This window comes from Aythya fuligula, chromosome Z, assembly GCF_009819795.1.
Source record: "Aythya fuligula isolate bAytFul2 chromosome Z, bAytFul2.pri, whole genome shotgun sequence".
Lineage (NCBI taxonomy): Eukaryota > Metazoa > Chordata > Aves > Anseriformes > Anatidae > Aythya > Aythya fuligula.
Genome location: NC_045593.1, coordinates 37917376 through 37933543, shown reverse-complemented (window position 1 = coordinate 37933543; position 16168 = coordinate 37917376). Strand labels below are relative to the sequence as shown.

General features: G+C 36.8%; 1 protein-coding gene across 1 annotated transcript in view; it reads left to right on the top strand.

Moving 5' to 3' along the window:
* Positions 1 to 16168, top strand: part of PCSK5 (proprotein convertase subtilisin/kexin type 5) — a 252991-nt gene that overhangs the window by 230871 nt on the left and 5952 nt on the right. The window contains exons 28-33 of the mRNA XM_032205587.1: positions 8928 to 9011; positions 9547 to 9742; positions 11668 to 11885; positions 12408 to 12644; positions 13208 to 13438; positions 15670 to 15847. Coding sequence (XP_032061478.1) covers positions 8928 to 9011; positions 9547 to 9742; positions 11668 to 11885; positions 12408 to 12644; positions 13208 to 13438; positions 15670 to 15847 — 1144 coding nt within the window. The remainder of the gene's footprint in view (positions 1 to 8927; positions 9012 to 9546; positions 9743 to 11667; positions 11886 to 12407; positions 12645 to 13207; positions 13439 to 15669; positions 15848 to 16168) is intronic.

Below are 16168 nucleotides of genomic sequence, written 5' to 3'. Positions count from 1 at the left end.
GAGTAAAAGTGGACTCTGTGAGGACATTTGGGAATTTCCATCACTACAGGTCCTTAAGAACAGAAAAAAACATCTGACAGGGTGGTTATTGAGTAGAGTGAGAGACTATCTTACTTATGGTCCCTTCCAGATTTATTTTTCTATCTAATACAATTTTTCTTCTGATTCTTATGCCTTTATTTGACTCAAACACTTCAAAGAATGGCTATCCTTAGATCTCTATGGCCTTGAATTAAAAATTAATATATTGTTAAAAAAATAAAAGAAATTAAAAAAAAATTAAATTAAAAAAGAGTGAGAGAAAGAAAAAAATATATATATTGACCATTTCTAGTCATTGCTTATCTATGGAGAAATGTTGCATCGAAAACAACATTTCTTCACATTAGAAAAAGATCAGAGAGATCTAGAAAGGAGAAATATTAATAAAAAGTTGGTTTCCTCCATGCATTTCATTGTGTTTCATCCAGATAGGTATTTTCCCAATCTGAGATGCTCTGAAACTGTCATGGAAAGAACACATCTGTGGTTTGGTCTAGCTATTGGTCTAGATACTTCTAACACTATTAGATAAGGTGATTCATTGTCAGCTGTTTTCTTTTGATCAAGCAGCTGATGGCAGGTCTCTACACAGCTTTACTGTACAGTTGAAACATTTAATCTCCATCTTGCCTATTATTTCATTTTCTCTCCAATAGTTAAAGCAAAACTTACTTAGGGGCATTCTGTACCTCAAGATATATCTCTCTCTGAGCTGTACTGGCTTGAGCATTAATGACTGATCCAAAGCCACATGTTCCCTGATGTAGTTGGTGACAGGAGTCCAGGAAACCTTTCACTTTCTCTTAGGTAGACTCTGGCTGGAGTATTTTCACTTTCTCTTAGGTAGACTCTACAGGATGGCAGCAGCCGTGGCATACAATTGCTGAGAAAGTGACATTGAACTTGATGATATCTTGAGCCTTTTCTCAAAAGGGAAAATTTCCAGATAGTAGTACCCTTCAAGTCAAAATGTTAATGTCTTACTGAAGCTACACCCTGAATAACTACATTTATCAACAGTTTATGAAGTTTCTTGCTCAGATACTCTAGGATCATCTCTCTCAAAAAAGTCATTTTAATTTGCTAATTAACAATATGATTGACTAACTAAATACAACTGACTAACAATATGATTGATAACTAAATGATTGGCATTTTGGCTAGAAAATCACACTTTCACTTATTTCTTTTGCTGATACATTCAAGAGACAGATATCAGGTGAATCCAGATTTCCAGCTGTGTCTTCTATATTTGAAAATCCATACTTACGATCCTTAACAAAAAGGAAGGATCAGGAAGGATCAAAATACATTTATTTAACACCAGTACTACCTGGTAATTCCTAGTTAGATTCCTATCACCTGAATAAGGTAATTCCTAGTTAGAAATTGCATTATATTTCACACTCAGATGAAGTTTCAAAATGCCTGGATAATTTTATAAGGGAAAAACAAACCAAAAACCGAAAACAAACAAACGAACAAACAAACAAAAACTTGACAGAGTTTCAGTATCTGTTAGAATCTCTTCCTTTATTGGCAAAAGTTTTCTGAAAACCAATAAGATGTACCTGAGGCAGCCACTGTCTTTTACTGCCATGTTTAGAAATGTTCCACAGTATTTTCAGTACAAGATCAGCTAAGATGAAAACATACCTGTGCTCCTCGAAACTGACAGTCAGTGAAGGTTCTGGCTGGCATAACTATACAGAAAAAGCTCCTGGGACAACAGGTCCTCTCCATCTTAAACATTTCCGTAAGGCCTCCTCTTTTCCATTATATATTTCAATCGGGATTATGGGATCTAAGAATTTTTTTTATTTCTTTTTTATTTACACATGGATGCAAAATCATGGCAACTTCACAAGTTTTTCACTTCTTCCTCTGGACAAATCCCCAAATATTTTATCCCAGTTTATTTATTTTTTTACTCTTTAGCTTGTTTTACAGCTACTTTGATTGTCTACAGGGTTATTTTTCTTAGTAAAATATTGTCATCTGTTGTCAAATTTAGTTTCAAAGGGAAGCCTGTCATGAGCATGGGCATGTTCCATGAAACTTTTGTGTTTTTCAGGTGATATTAAAATACTTCTATGCTTGTTCACCAGTCTGCTGTGGGCAAGACTGTGGCAGTGATTTGGGTTTTGGTTCCCATCTTCTCTTCTTATTTATCAATATATATTTTCCACTAAATGCTCAGTATCCTTGACACATTTACATCAGTGCAGCAGCATGGCACAGCTGCCTCTGAGCTTCGGTGGCCTAATGAGTTGTTCTAATTAAGTAATACAGACCCGACAATTATTAGTCCTCACACTTTGAGGGATTGAGCTGCACGTGGAGGAACAAGTATGAAATAAAAACCTCACCCCCTGTCATGGGTGAGAGGATGAAATCACACCAAACTCATCCTTAGTATATACCCTACTCCAGACAATGCAGGAAGACGACACAGCTAGGAAGACAGCCAAAATTTCCGAATCCAGTAGTTTACGTCAGCTTTTACCATGTTAGTCTTCTATTTACTCATTTTCTTCAGAAATATTACAACAGAAAGCTGAGGCATTAGACCTTGAACTGTGTTTACAAACAATAAAGCCATTTTCCTTTGGCTTTTCCAGCCACATGGATTCAGTGGGCTCCATTGTGGTTTTAGTGATTGTGTTGACTTACCATATGTAACAAAGGGAGTTTTGGGAAACAACAGCTGTAGTTTTTATTTGTTTCTCTGGTGAACATAATTTCAAGGGCAGCACAACAGAGCCTGCCATGGTGAAACCAACACAGAGTCTGACTTTCTTTGCAATTCGAGAAACTGTTCCATCTAAGGGAGGATTAAACCTTTGTGGATATAAAATACTTTTTTACTTTTTTTCTCAGTTGAAGCTTTCACTTATATTTCTTTTTAATGCAATGATAAATGATAGACCAGTCTTATAAATATTTTTGAGCATACACAAAAGTCCAAAATGTTCTATAAAAAACAACTTACTTAAATGATATCAACTTTGAGGGCATATTCTGCTGGGCAAACAGTTTGATTCGTATCAGGACTCACTGAGGACTCATTTTGATTCAGTTTGATTCATATCAGGACTCATTAATAAGTCATATCCAAACAGACCTTGTCTGGTATATAGGCTTTTAAAAAGACTGGGCAAGCCAATAAAAAATAAATAAATAAATAAATAAAATAAAATAAAAGATATCAAGCTCTGTGTTTGTAGCATGAAACATCTGTATTTTATCTCTTGTACCAGATGATGAAATGACTTTGGAAACCAGGAGACACAGTAGTGTAAGTTGATTCACCAAGTGAACACACACACCCTTTCAACTGGATTATATGTTTTGCAAATTACAGTCAGGTCTTCATTTTGCCTGTTCATTGTAAATACTGCTCCTAAAAAATCATTCATTCCTTGGTTACATGGTTTAGTCTACCACATATTTCTGAAAAGTACAAAATGAAAAAAATGGGTGTGGAATGAGGTCTGTTTCTGATGCAAACACAAAATGGAATATGTACTTCTTTACACGCAGATAATATGTGCTGTAGTAAATTATGCAGTTAAATAGCAGCTGGTTCTGTTTACTATTACATACCACCCCCAATAATGGGAGCAACCTCCCACAAGCAGCCATTGACCAACTGCATCAATCTTGCATATTTTCCTTTTCCTAAATATAGAGTAAAACAAAACTGTAAAAATACAGCATGCTAGAAGAGTTCTGGTTGAAAGAAAACAGTAATTCAGGCTTCTAAAGTATTATTAAGGTTCTCTGACCTTAATCCAGATATGCAGATATACATATAAGGGTCTCAGAATGTGTAAGGAAAAAAATGAAATGGGGTGGGTAGAAGATAGTAGAGAAATCAGAAACAGAAGAGAAGGGGTCATAGTCTTACAAATAAGAAAATGTTATGACATTTGGAGTGTAGAATTAGAATACCATGGGAAGAGTTAGAAGACCTTTGTAAGCATCATCCAAATGTGAAATTTCAGGTTGCTAGAGGCAAGAAAAAATGACTGACTATCCTATACATTCTTAGGCATGCCAATTTCGTATTCTAGCTATTTTTTTGTAAAATAATGCTATGGTTGTTACAAGATAACTAGATTGTGAATTAATGTTTATTGCAGCTTGTGATTTACTTCTCAGCACTCCCATAGTTTCCTTAAATTTACAGTTCACACAAGCCTTTGAAATGGGATAGGGCTAGTATTTTATTGCTTAAGTGTATTGTTTTCATTATGTTTTATCGTGTCTATGTAATTGTAATTACCTTGTGGATATATGTAACTTTTTTTTTTGTCTTTTTATTCTTGACTGTATCAGTGTTTCAAGGCCAGTGCCATGTGCAGAATAAAATCTAACAAACTAGGTAGCATCTCAACTGGATCATATTCAAATCACATCACACTACACAGTATAAAAGTCAGACAGGTCACGTTCTAAAAGGAATATGCATGCACATTTCCTTCTGCATTCCTCACTGCAGCAACTGTGCCATGGTTCTACACTGCAAAAATACTCTTCTTGAAGAACTCAATGTCTTTTTTTAACTAGAAGATAAAAGCATTCCAAATACAAATGTGCACAAGTAGCTACTTTGATAGCAACTTAAAAATATAAGCTTTTAGGTCCCTCATTTATTCAGAGAAGAGCATGAATATATAAGATCTAAAATGGAGAAGAAAAAAAAAAAAACTTTATCCATATGAACATTTACTGCTTGCACTACCTGTCATTAAGTACATTGTCCATAAAGAGTGGGTAGAGAGAACAAGATGGGAGAAGAGCAAGAACAGAAAAGATGAATCTATCCTAGCAAGAACCCTTAAAATGCAGTTGTGGCTTTAAACAGATTAAAGGATGGACTATAAGCTGTTTCAAATGCCATTATATTTAAAGCCATGACTCTTTAGATATGTCCACTTCTCTGGTTTGACCTCTGGTCTTGAGCTTTTGGAGGGCTTCTTGTGTTGATGTTTCTTTGTTTTGTTTTCTTTTAAATAAGCCTTCAATTCTCCAGAACAACCACTTCTTTCCATACAGACCTAAGTTTTTCACCCTGAATATTTTTGAGAACTCATTTAATCTTTCTTTAAAATCAAATCAAACAATTCTGGGATACAGTTCAAAGTAAAACCACTTCAGTAAAAAGAAGGGGGAAAATGGTGACATTGTATTTAATGGAGCTAGAATTTCACTCATTTTTTCCATTAATTCAGTTTGGAGATCACAGTTAACATCTTACAGCACTAGTTTTCAAGAAACTGCCATTGTGTCTTTCATGTCCCGTTTACAAGCTCAAATAAGAAAAGAAAACTATTATAGTTTATTGCCAGTAGGCAGCTGAGCACAACAGAGCCACTGGCTCACTCACCCACAGCTGGGTGAGAGAGAAAATCAGAAAGCAGAAAACTCATGAGTTAGGATAAGGACAGTTTAATAAGAAAGACAAAATAAAAATAAAAATAAAAATAAAAATAAAAATAAAAATAAAAATAAAAATAAAAATAAAAATAAAAATAAAAATAAAAATAAAAATAAAAATAAAAATAAAATAAAATAGGGGAAAGGGAAAGGGAAAGGGAAAGGGAAAGGGAAAGGGAAAGGGAAAGGGAAAGGGAAAGGGAAAGGGAAAGGGAAAGGGAAAGGGAAAGGGAAAGGGAAAGGGAAAGGGAAAGGGAAAGGGAAAGTTCATTAGCTCTATCCCAACCAAACCAGGACAAAAACATTAAAAATATATATATATCAGTTTTCAGTTTGATAAGCCCTTGACTAGACTGAACGGGCATAGCGCTATGGTAGCTGTTGAGCTGCAGTAAATGGTAGCTCAAGTAGTGGCACAGTAAGATTCAGTTTCTCAGTTTCCATAAAGGAATAAGGGAGATTGAGCTGGATATATGTCAAAGTTGTTACTCATTCTGACAAAGGAACAAGAATCAATGTGACATTGAGTCAGATTCTGGCCTGAATAAGACTAAATGGAACGCATTTTAGTTTGAAAAACCCAGGGAAGACTGTAAACATAAGGATAAAACTAGCTTGGTAGATCTGAAAATGTCATGTATTTGCGCCGCTAATAAAAAAATGTGCAATAGTATAATAACACAATATGATGTTTTTTCATAGTCTACATCACATTTTTAGAGTTTGAGTTGTCTGCAATTCTACATCACAGACAGACAACTTCTACATTTGGAAGTTTCATTTGCAACCAATCATAAGATCTATAGACTGAAAAGAAGTTAAAGGAAAGCTTCTAAGATTCCCAAATACATAATGGTAGCTTTGGGGGGCTGGGGAGGGAAGGTCAAGCAGCTCACAGTGAGCTGTGAATTTTGTTTGTCCTTCTCTGAGACTTTTATTTGTCCTTATCTTCCTCATGTGTAAGGAACAGTGACAGGTCAGAGCGGATGGCTGAAGTCCCTGAGCTGGCAATTCTTTCTGGTAGCCACCAAACTCTTTCTTTGAAGGGAGGCAGTTTTGCCAGTAGTTATTTAATTAGTTTTTTTGCTTCATTAGGTGATTTCAATTGTCACACCGTGCTGAGCAAATTTTTCACCAATAAGTGGAAGCCTTTTTTAAGCCTAAAAATGCCAGTTGAATCTTTCATTTATCACCAGTGCAAAGGCCAAGCAAATATATTTTGTGTGACCAATTTTCTTGACAGCTTTGCAAGGCTGTTCTTGGTAAAGCTTGTTCTTGGAAGTAGTGGACACAGGTTTCTGTAGCAAAATACAAATGTTTTGGAATATTTACTATGCAGGAAAAATTATATTTAATAATTTCTTCTTATTTATTCATTTATTCAATAAATGAAATCCTATTTCCAGCCAGTAAGAGCCAGTAAGAACACTGTCACAGGAAAAACTAATTTTAACTGTCCAGAATAATAAATGCATTAATAATAATAATAATAATAATAATTTCGTAAAAGGTAGATCAATTAATTTTAAAATGTTCATATTCTACCAGTCGCCCCACTGTGTCATTTAAGCACTTACATTTCGCCGAAAAGCTTTTAAAGCCTGTCTCCCCGGCAAAAGGTCAGAAGCACAACTGCTTGTGTACGTTCCCCTCTGGTGGAGACTAGCACATACTGCAGAAAGCAGCAAATGCTGCCAAAGAGGGAAATGTTAAATGGAAGAGGTACTTCACTGAAAAAAAATCTTTATTTTTAATTGTAAGGAGTGAAATGTTTTGAAACAATGAGCTAGCTTGAAATTTCTTTAGTGGTAGTTAACAAGTTGTCTGCTTAACTTTATCTTACTGCTATTTATTTTCTATATTACAAAAATCTCTTGCCAGGATCAAGGTCCTTTTTCATTGGCAACACATACTTACGTGATATTTCTGGCTTGCTTCTTCCTGCACATAACTGGTACTAAATTACAGCACTTAAAACTGCCCAGCAGGGATTTTCAAAGAAATAAAACATAAGCCTTAGTAAGGTAGCTGGATGTAAAGCTGTTGAGGAGGGAAATTAAAATTTGTATTTGCTACATATTTAGAAAATGTCATTGACACTTTCAGCAGAAAAATCTTGAAGGTTTATCAAAGTGACTGATAGAGCAGCATATGATATAGAACTGCTGGCAGGCATCAGGAACAGCCACAGTTTTAGAGGTAAACTGAAAGACATCAACTAAAAACTACAAGCCTTTTCAATATATCATCAATTAAGCAATGTTTGGTTTCAAAGATTGCCAAAATTCTCTGAAAATAAAAAACTTAGGACATACAGGTCAGTAGGAATCCTCTTACAAGAGAAGAAAAAGGGCAAAGGTTTCAAAGGCATTCATAATAGGGGAATAGAAAGCCTAAGTACTGCTCAATTCAGTAAAATTTAGACCAAACATGTAGCTTTCTCAGAATATTGCTTATATTCTTACAGATGACATGAAGAAGGACACTTGGTAATGATTTTTTCAGTAATTGAGGAAAAAGCTCAAGGAAACTAGGGAATAGTCTCTTTCACTGAGATAGCCATGGCTCCGCTCATTTAGCGGTGCAGTTTTCAGTAATAACAATTATCATTACTATTCTTATTACTGTTTCTCCTTCTGTTTTGTGCCATGTTGTGTGTGCACATACCCACTTTTCTACCAAGTGACTCTTTGCTGAGTAAAATGTTCAGTGTTTCCACTTGTAGGAAAGAAAAATTTCTGTGTATTTAGTACAATCCTCAAATCTCCTTGGCATTGAATAAAGTATATTCAAAGCATAACCAAGGTCTTAGCTTCCCAGAGGCATAAAAATTCAATTAGACACACAGCCAGAGTCTTTCTTTTAGAGGGAAATAGGAGGCAATAGCACTGGGCAGAATGATTTTACCAATCATCTTTCCAAATATTGATATTGCTCTTTTTCCTTCTCTGAGTTTTCTCCTTTAGATACAAAGTGAGGGTGTTTGGCAACCAGCTAGTAGAAAGTCTCCATGAAAATACATTGCTACAAGTCCCCAAAATTTACATACTTTCCTCCTCTTCCGGCTAATAGTCTTTTTGGACTACAGATCAGAAACTGATTTTGGATCACTACACTGAAACTAGTAACGTTAAGCTAAAGTGTTGTCCTCATTTGCTGTGAGTAGTTCAGAACAGTGCTTTAATGAATCTCAAAATAATATTTATGTTTTACTCTATTACAATTCCTATTTTATTGTTTAAGAGTGTGGAGCTGAACACAATCATCAATTTGTCCAAGTAGAGAATTCCAAAAACTCAAACATACATTGTAAATTTGGCTTAGGAAAAGTCATAGGAAACAGCCCTTCAAAGGTGGGGATTCCCTCCTTGTTGAACAACAACAGAAACAACAAAAATTGTTGTAAGACTGTCAAAACAGAACTTTTATTCTTTTTATTCCAGATGAAAATAAACAGTTACAATCTTGTGATCCTTCATGCAGGACCTGTGACAAATCTGCTAAAGTTTGTACTTCGTGTCCAGAAGGTAAGAGACTTCCTCTTCTTTGGGTTTTGCAAAAGGTTAAAATATTTTGTGTCTTACACAATTCAAGGGAATATTTTCATTCATTGTCATTCATTGATTGGCAGCTTAGGTAATCAGATAATCAGCAGCTGAAGTTAAGGAAAGCTGAATCTAGGAAACAAGCACATGCCTTTAGAAATAAGGGGGGGGGGGGGGGGGAAAGAGAGAGAGAGAAAAGAAAAAAAAAAAAAGTGAAGTAGAAGCTGAACCTATTCTCTTTTTTTCATGTTGTAGACATGATGCAGGAATTACAGAACAGGGATTTATTCAGGAAGATACTAGATAATCCTGATGATTCTTCCTAACCTTAAATTTTAGTGAAGGATGAGCAAAATACTTTGGGAAATGACTTAGAGAATGATTTATTCATCTTTTTAGACACCAAAAATTCAAGTTTACAGGAAGATTAAAGTATTTGTTATAGCCATCCAAGACAGGAATTTCTGGGTATAGTCCTAACTGGTGCTTTTCCCCACCTGGGTTGCTCTTTTGTCAGGAAATTTTCTTATCCATGACACGTGTGTCTCTCAGTGCCCTCAACAAACTTTTGCCAATGTTGAAAGTGGAAAGTGCGAGATGTGCATGGACAATTGTGAGGTGTGCTCCGACCTCTGGCACTGCCAGAAGTGTCAGGGTGAACAAGACCAGCCCTTCTTTCTCCACAAAGGCAGATGCTTACAGGAATGCCCTGAGTAAGTAGCTCCTGTCACGACTGCTCCTTATTTCCTCACTGTGCTGCTTCTTGTCATAGCTTAGATCCATCTACCTTAAGCTTTCAAGGTAAAGCTTAATGTAACTTTACCTACGAGAGACTGCCACAAGGTAAAAGTCATTTTCAGCTTGCCTGAGTAAACAGCATTTTCTATGGTTCAGAGGAGAAGTGAAAAAAAAAGTGGAAGGAAAACTATACAGGAAATCCTGTTACAGATAGTCCCACTGACTTCAGTAACACCACAGTGCTTTCAGCTGTACTTTGGGGTGACTGGCAATAAGCCTCCAGTTCCTCTCCTAACCTTTTCTCAGAGTATGGGTGTGAACCCACAGGGTGGATGTCTCAGAGTCCTGATATGGAAATATAGTGCCTAGTGAGGGATGTCTCTCCTTGGCTTACATCCCTTGCTTTTTCCTCTAACAAATTAAATTCAAAAAGATTTCCATTTGATTGCAATGGCTTGGAACAGGCACTTGACTGTATCAGGTTCTCCTGTTGTCTCTGCTTTCATTGTCAGCATTCATCACACCTAAATATATACATAAAAACGGTGCTATGCAGTATGAAGATCCTGTTTGGATAATCTTTCTCTTAAGAAAAATGTCCAGCTTCTGCTTTTCTTATGACCAAAACAAATTCTTTGGCAGTACTTTCCTGCTAACTTTATCAAGTAAGTCAATAAGGGTCACTGGAGCAGATTCCGCCCACCATGCTTCAGGGCAAATGCAAAGTAGCTACACTAAAATCTACTCTAGTCCAGAAAAAAAAAAAAAAAAAAAAAAAATATATATATATATATATATATATATATATATAAAACAAAAACTCTGTCAAAAAAAAAAAAAAAAAGTAATATTTTGGTGGCAATATGTTTGTTTTCAGTATTCATTAGCTACTTTTATCCTGCACAGTTTCAGTATAACACAATTAAACCTTTTCATACATCATCACTCTTTTCTGTTGCTATTACCCTCATTTTTTTCCAAATTCCAGGCTATAAATAATGTCTTTCCAGGCATCATTCAGCAAAGTTTTCTAGACTTAAACTGATTTCAGCCTCTGACAAAGTTCTTCCGGCTTAATTACTCTCCACTGAGGCAGAGGACTAAGGAAGGATTTTTTTTTAGTGTTTGTTTGGAACCTTGAGCGTATTGTGGGTAATGGAAAGTGTTGACTTGTTGCACTGATAATTTCTGACAGAGGATGTTGAAAGACATCCTCTAGAAGTGTACTTGAGACTGGAACAAGAGAAAAGGCTGAGAAATGGTTGCAGAATTATGACAAAGGTCAGGAGTAAAAATGAGGTAAGATAAGAATAGATGGCAGGAACAGCTCTTCTATTTTTTCTCTAGCTTTTCTCCTAACATATCTCCCCAGCCTGTCTTTGGAAAAGTCACAAGTCACCTCTGGAAAGGAGAGGACTTTCTTCCCCACTTCTCCTGCCCCAGCCAGGTTATTAATGTGAAATACATGTTCTACATTCTAAGTCAACTTCTGTATTTTTAATCAATGTCTGTATATATATGGATTAACAATCACCTAAAAGCACAAACTAGCTTCTTACTGTATCTTCTAACATTTTGGTCTTAATATTTTGTTTGTTTTTTTCTTGGGGCAAACCAAGAAAACAGTGGGAAAGGAAGTCCAGCATCCCTTAGATTAGGTACAAAATGAAGGGAAGGCCTCCCTTCATGGTACTAACATGCATGTTTTCTGCTTGCAGTCATAGGGGATGTAATCAAGTAGAGAACAGGCAACTGGCTTGAGAAACCTGTCTGATCCACTGAAATGAGTGTGCTGGGAATGTCACATAGTCTCACATATGCTTACGATTATTACAGCCTGGACTGTTTGATAAATGTACACTGACCAACACTTTGTTTTGTGATTGTTTTCACTCAATAGGGGATACTTTAATGATTCTGGGACTTGCAAGAAATGCAGTGAATCCTGTAAGACATGCATGGGAAATGCCATAAAGTGTCAGTCCTGTGAAAGTCCTTTGCTTCTGGAGCAGTGGGAATGTAAATCTACCTGTTCAGAGAGACATTTTGCCTATGATGGAATCTGTAAACACTGTCCTGAAATGTGCCAGGAGTGCATTCACAGTGAAATGTGCAAAGGTATTACAAACAACTGTTTGTGACTTGGCTTAAATCTATCTAGATCTGTCTAGAAGCAGACTGATAGAAACACAGACCCAACAAAGTTATCTGTAAGAAGAAGAAAAAAAAAGGGAAAGAAAATAATAAATTTGTTTCACATCGCTTTCCTTGTTCCTGTTGTCTGTCAGAGATTTATATTTTTTTGATGCTGATTTAGTGTATCTGTGCCTAAATACTTACATACATACATACATCACAGTGAAATAAGAATGTTTCTTTCCCAGTTTGGTCGAACATTAAATCTCTGCCATTTTTACAAATGACTACTCATGGTGAAGAATGAAACTTCTCTAATGAAACATATCTAGTTGGAGGGGAAGAGTTAGAAGAGAAAGAACTACCTTCCCAAACTGTCCACTTATCTCCTGTTGTGACATGCACTGCAGGGTTTGGGGTTTCCTAGGATTTCTTCACTCCTTCACCTACTGAAGTCAGAACTAGCTGCCCTTTTTCTTACCTGATGTTTGTTGTTCTCTGTAGAATGCATGGATGAGTTCCTCCTGCATGAAGGGAAGTGTGTGGAGGACTGCCCTTCCCAATTCTATGCTGAAGACAAACACTGCTTTCCCTGCCATGAAGACTGCAAGGATTGTGATGGACCAGACGCAGATGACTGTACTGAGTGTGCCATCAGTTACTTTGTCCTCTACGGTGGCATGTGTTTTAAGGCCTGTCCCGAAGGGACTTATTATGAAAAAGAGACAGAAGATTGTCAAGGTTGGCAGCTGTTGTTTTCTCCAGAATGGCACTGAGATACAAGTAAACTGGCTAAAGATTCCTACAGGACCTGAGAGTGATGGCTATGGCTGTCAGTGTCCTGAAAATTGAGAGAATAGCAAGGCAGGGAAAAAAAAAAAAAAAAAAAAAAAAAAAAAAAAACAAACAAACAAACAAACAAAAAAAAAACAGCTTAGAAAATCAGCAAAAAAGGTAAAGTAAAAATAAGATAAAATCCAGAGACAGAGATATCAAAGCCAGGTGTGTTCAATGTTACCAGCAACTAATCAACTATTCTGGTAAAATACTGAGTATAGTAGGAGGCAGTAAGTTGCAAATCACTGTTCAGCAAAAGCAGTGCCAGTGCAAAAGGAAACCTGAGGAACTGTCTGCATAAGTCTGAAAATGATAAATGGTTTGACTATATAGGAGCAGATGTTTCTCTTAATTTCCCTCAGCCTCTCACCCTCAGATGAAGGATGTTCCTTGCAAACTTGAAGTTGAAATCATAATTTGAAAATGTAACAAGAAATGATGACTTTCCTACTGTTTGTTCCTTCCAGCATGCAATAGGACATGCCAGACTTGTTCATCTTCTGCTGCCTGCCTTACTTGCAGAAATGGCCTGATCCTGAGCCACAACGGGCACTGTGTGGCACCTGGATACTGTTCTCATACTGAATACTATGACCAGAAAACTCAGACCTGCAAGCTTTGTCATAAGAAATGCTTTCGTTGCTCAGGACCAACAGAACACCAGTGTCTTGGCTGTGCAAATAACCGCTACCTTCTCAGTAAGTGTCTTGATCCTCCTTCTAGACTTCATTCTACATGAAGAACATGAAATAATCAAGTTTCCATCACATTCATGAAATATGTAGGACAGCTTCAGACAATCTACACATTTCAAAGTTGACTTGACAAGTAGATGACTTGTGCAGTGACAACTAGTTTTACAGGGCTACCTGGAAACTCTTCAAGAGACTGGGAAAAATTGTCATTCTGGTATCTGCCACTCACTGGGGCAAAGGAAGTCTAAGTAGCAGCAAAGTCCATGGTTCAACAAAACTTTTTTTTTTTTTTTTTTTATTCACTCCATATTTACTGTCACTCTTGCTTCCTAGAATGAAATTAAAAAGTCTAGAGGAACAAATTTATAACTTTTTTTTTTTTTTTTTGTAAGCTAACAATTTTCATGTTGGCTTGTTTAATCCCTGCAGATACCTGATGAGCAAAGAAATAATTAAACAGAACTGATAAAAATTTGTCCCTGGATCACTAGAACAGTCTCTAGTGGATGGCTGAGATACAAAACTACTTTCCTTTTCTGAGTTTGGGGGAAAAGACTGTATTGTTTCAGGAACAGATTGGTAAAAAGCATAAGATACCAGAATTTAAACTTCACTTCTTTTCATATTTAAAAAAGAAAAAAAAAAATCAAAATGATATTTCATGCAGGAAAAATCTAAAGAAAGCTTGAAGTGAAGATGACTCTAAGCTGTTTGAGTCTAATCTGATGCAGATTTTGCATTCTTAAATTTCTGAGGTCTTGTGTCAGACCTGTTTTCATATGTACACACTCAGCAGTTTTATATGATTACTGTTGATAAATATAGTTATCAATAGTTCCATCGTAATGACATTTACAATGGAAATATGTAAATAAACAATGTAGAGTGTACAAAGATGAAAGACAGAAAGACGGAAAGAGACAAGGAAGGAAGGAAGGAAAGAAGGAAGGAAGGAAGGAAGGAAGGAAGGAAGGAAGGAAGGAAGGAAGGAAGGAAGGAAGGAAGGAAGGAAGGAAGGAAGGAGGGAAGGAGGGAAGGAGGGAAGGAGGGAAGGAGGGAAGGAAGGAAGGAAGGAAGGAAGGAAGGAAGGAAGGAAGGAAGGAAGGAAGGAAGGAAGGAAGGAAGGAAGGAAGGAAGGAAGGAAGGAAGGAAGGGAGGAAGGGAGGAAGGGAGGAAGGGAGGAAGGGAGGAAGGGAGGAAGGGAGGAAGGGAGGAAGGGAGGAAGGGAGGAAGGGAGGAAGGGAGGAAGGGAGGAAGGGAGGAAGGGAGGAAGGGAGGAAGGGAGGAAGGGAGGAAGGGAGGAAGGAAGGAAGGAAGGAAGGAAGGAAGGAAGGAAGGAAGGAAGGAAGGAAGGAAGGAAGGAAGGAAGGAAGGAAGGAAGGAAGGAAGGAAGGAAGGGAGGAAGGAAGGAAGGAAGGAAGGAAGAGGAAAGAAAGAAAGAAAGAAAGAAAGAAAGAAAGAAAGAAAGAAAGAAAGAAAGAAAGAAAGAAAGAAAGAAAGAAAGAAAGAAAGAAAGAAAGAAAGAGCGTGTCTTTGCCCACTTATAACCTAAGAAGCAAAATTATGAAGAGAAGTTAGACAATGAGTAATCACATCTCTCTTAGCATAGTGCACTTGCATTTGTTTGAATCAGCCCTAACTTCTCATCCCAGATTTCTATCCTGCTAATGATGCTCTGGTACCTCAGTGAAACAATGAGATGTGCCTGGTACATTTGGCAGTATTGGAGGCATTTATTCCCATAACACAAAGCAGCAGTTACACACAGGTGTAAAGACCAATGAACAAATGTCATTAAATCTCAGAGTTACCATCAGATTAATCATATACACAGAATTCAATTAGTCTGACACTTAAGAGTGGAAAAAAAAAAAATCGAAAAAAAATGGTTATGCCAATAGTAAGTTTCTTCGCTATTATTTCTCCTTTTTCATATTCTGAACAAAATCACAGCTGTTCATTATTATGATTATGCATTTATCTTGCCTAAAGATAAGTAATTTTCTGTTCTGAAGAGCCTGCTAATTTACACAAAGCACAGAAATGAGGACGAACTGACAAGGTTTAGAAGAACAAAAAAATGTTACAATGTCCCAATGTCCCCTTTATTTTTTGCTCTCATATAAGCGCCAACAGCATGTCTTGCTAGAGAGTTTGCTCTAGCAGAGCTGTAAGTTAATTCATACCAGCAAATGTTGAATATGACCTGATATTTTGCATTCCTCTTTGTGCAGATACAACCTGTGTTGAAACATGCCCAGATGGATATTATGCTGACAGTGACGAGGGATGGTGTTCCCCATGCCACAGTGCCTGTGCTACCTGCAATGGAAAGCACAGCTCACAGTGCCTTTCCTGCAAACCAGGCTGGTACAGACAAGGAAAAGGATGTGTAAACCAATGTCCATCAGGGTAAGGTCCTAGATCTTTAGCTAAGAGCTACATCACAGAGAGTACTTGGAGAAATGAGATCATTCTGCCCTATTCTATTTTAGAGTCACACAGAATTGAATTACATTTCTGGGTGAAAATTTCTTATGTTATTCCAGTATAGAGGTGGTAGAAAGCATCCCCTCACAGCTTAAAACTAGAAAATTTGTTACTAAATTGGGAACAGCATGATCTGATGTGGGCATTCTCACACTCTGAGGATACTCTGAGGTTATACAGAACAGTGTGAAGCAGAATAAATATGCTAAATTATCCCCTCAAGTCAGCTTGAGCAGAGTAAGT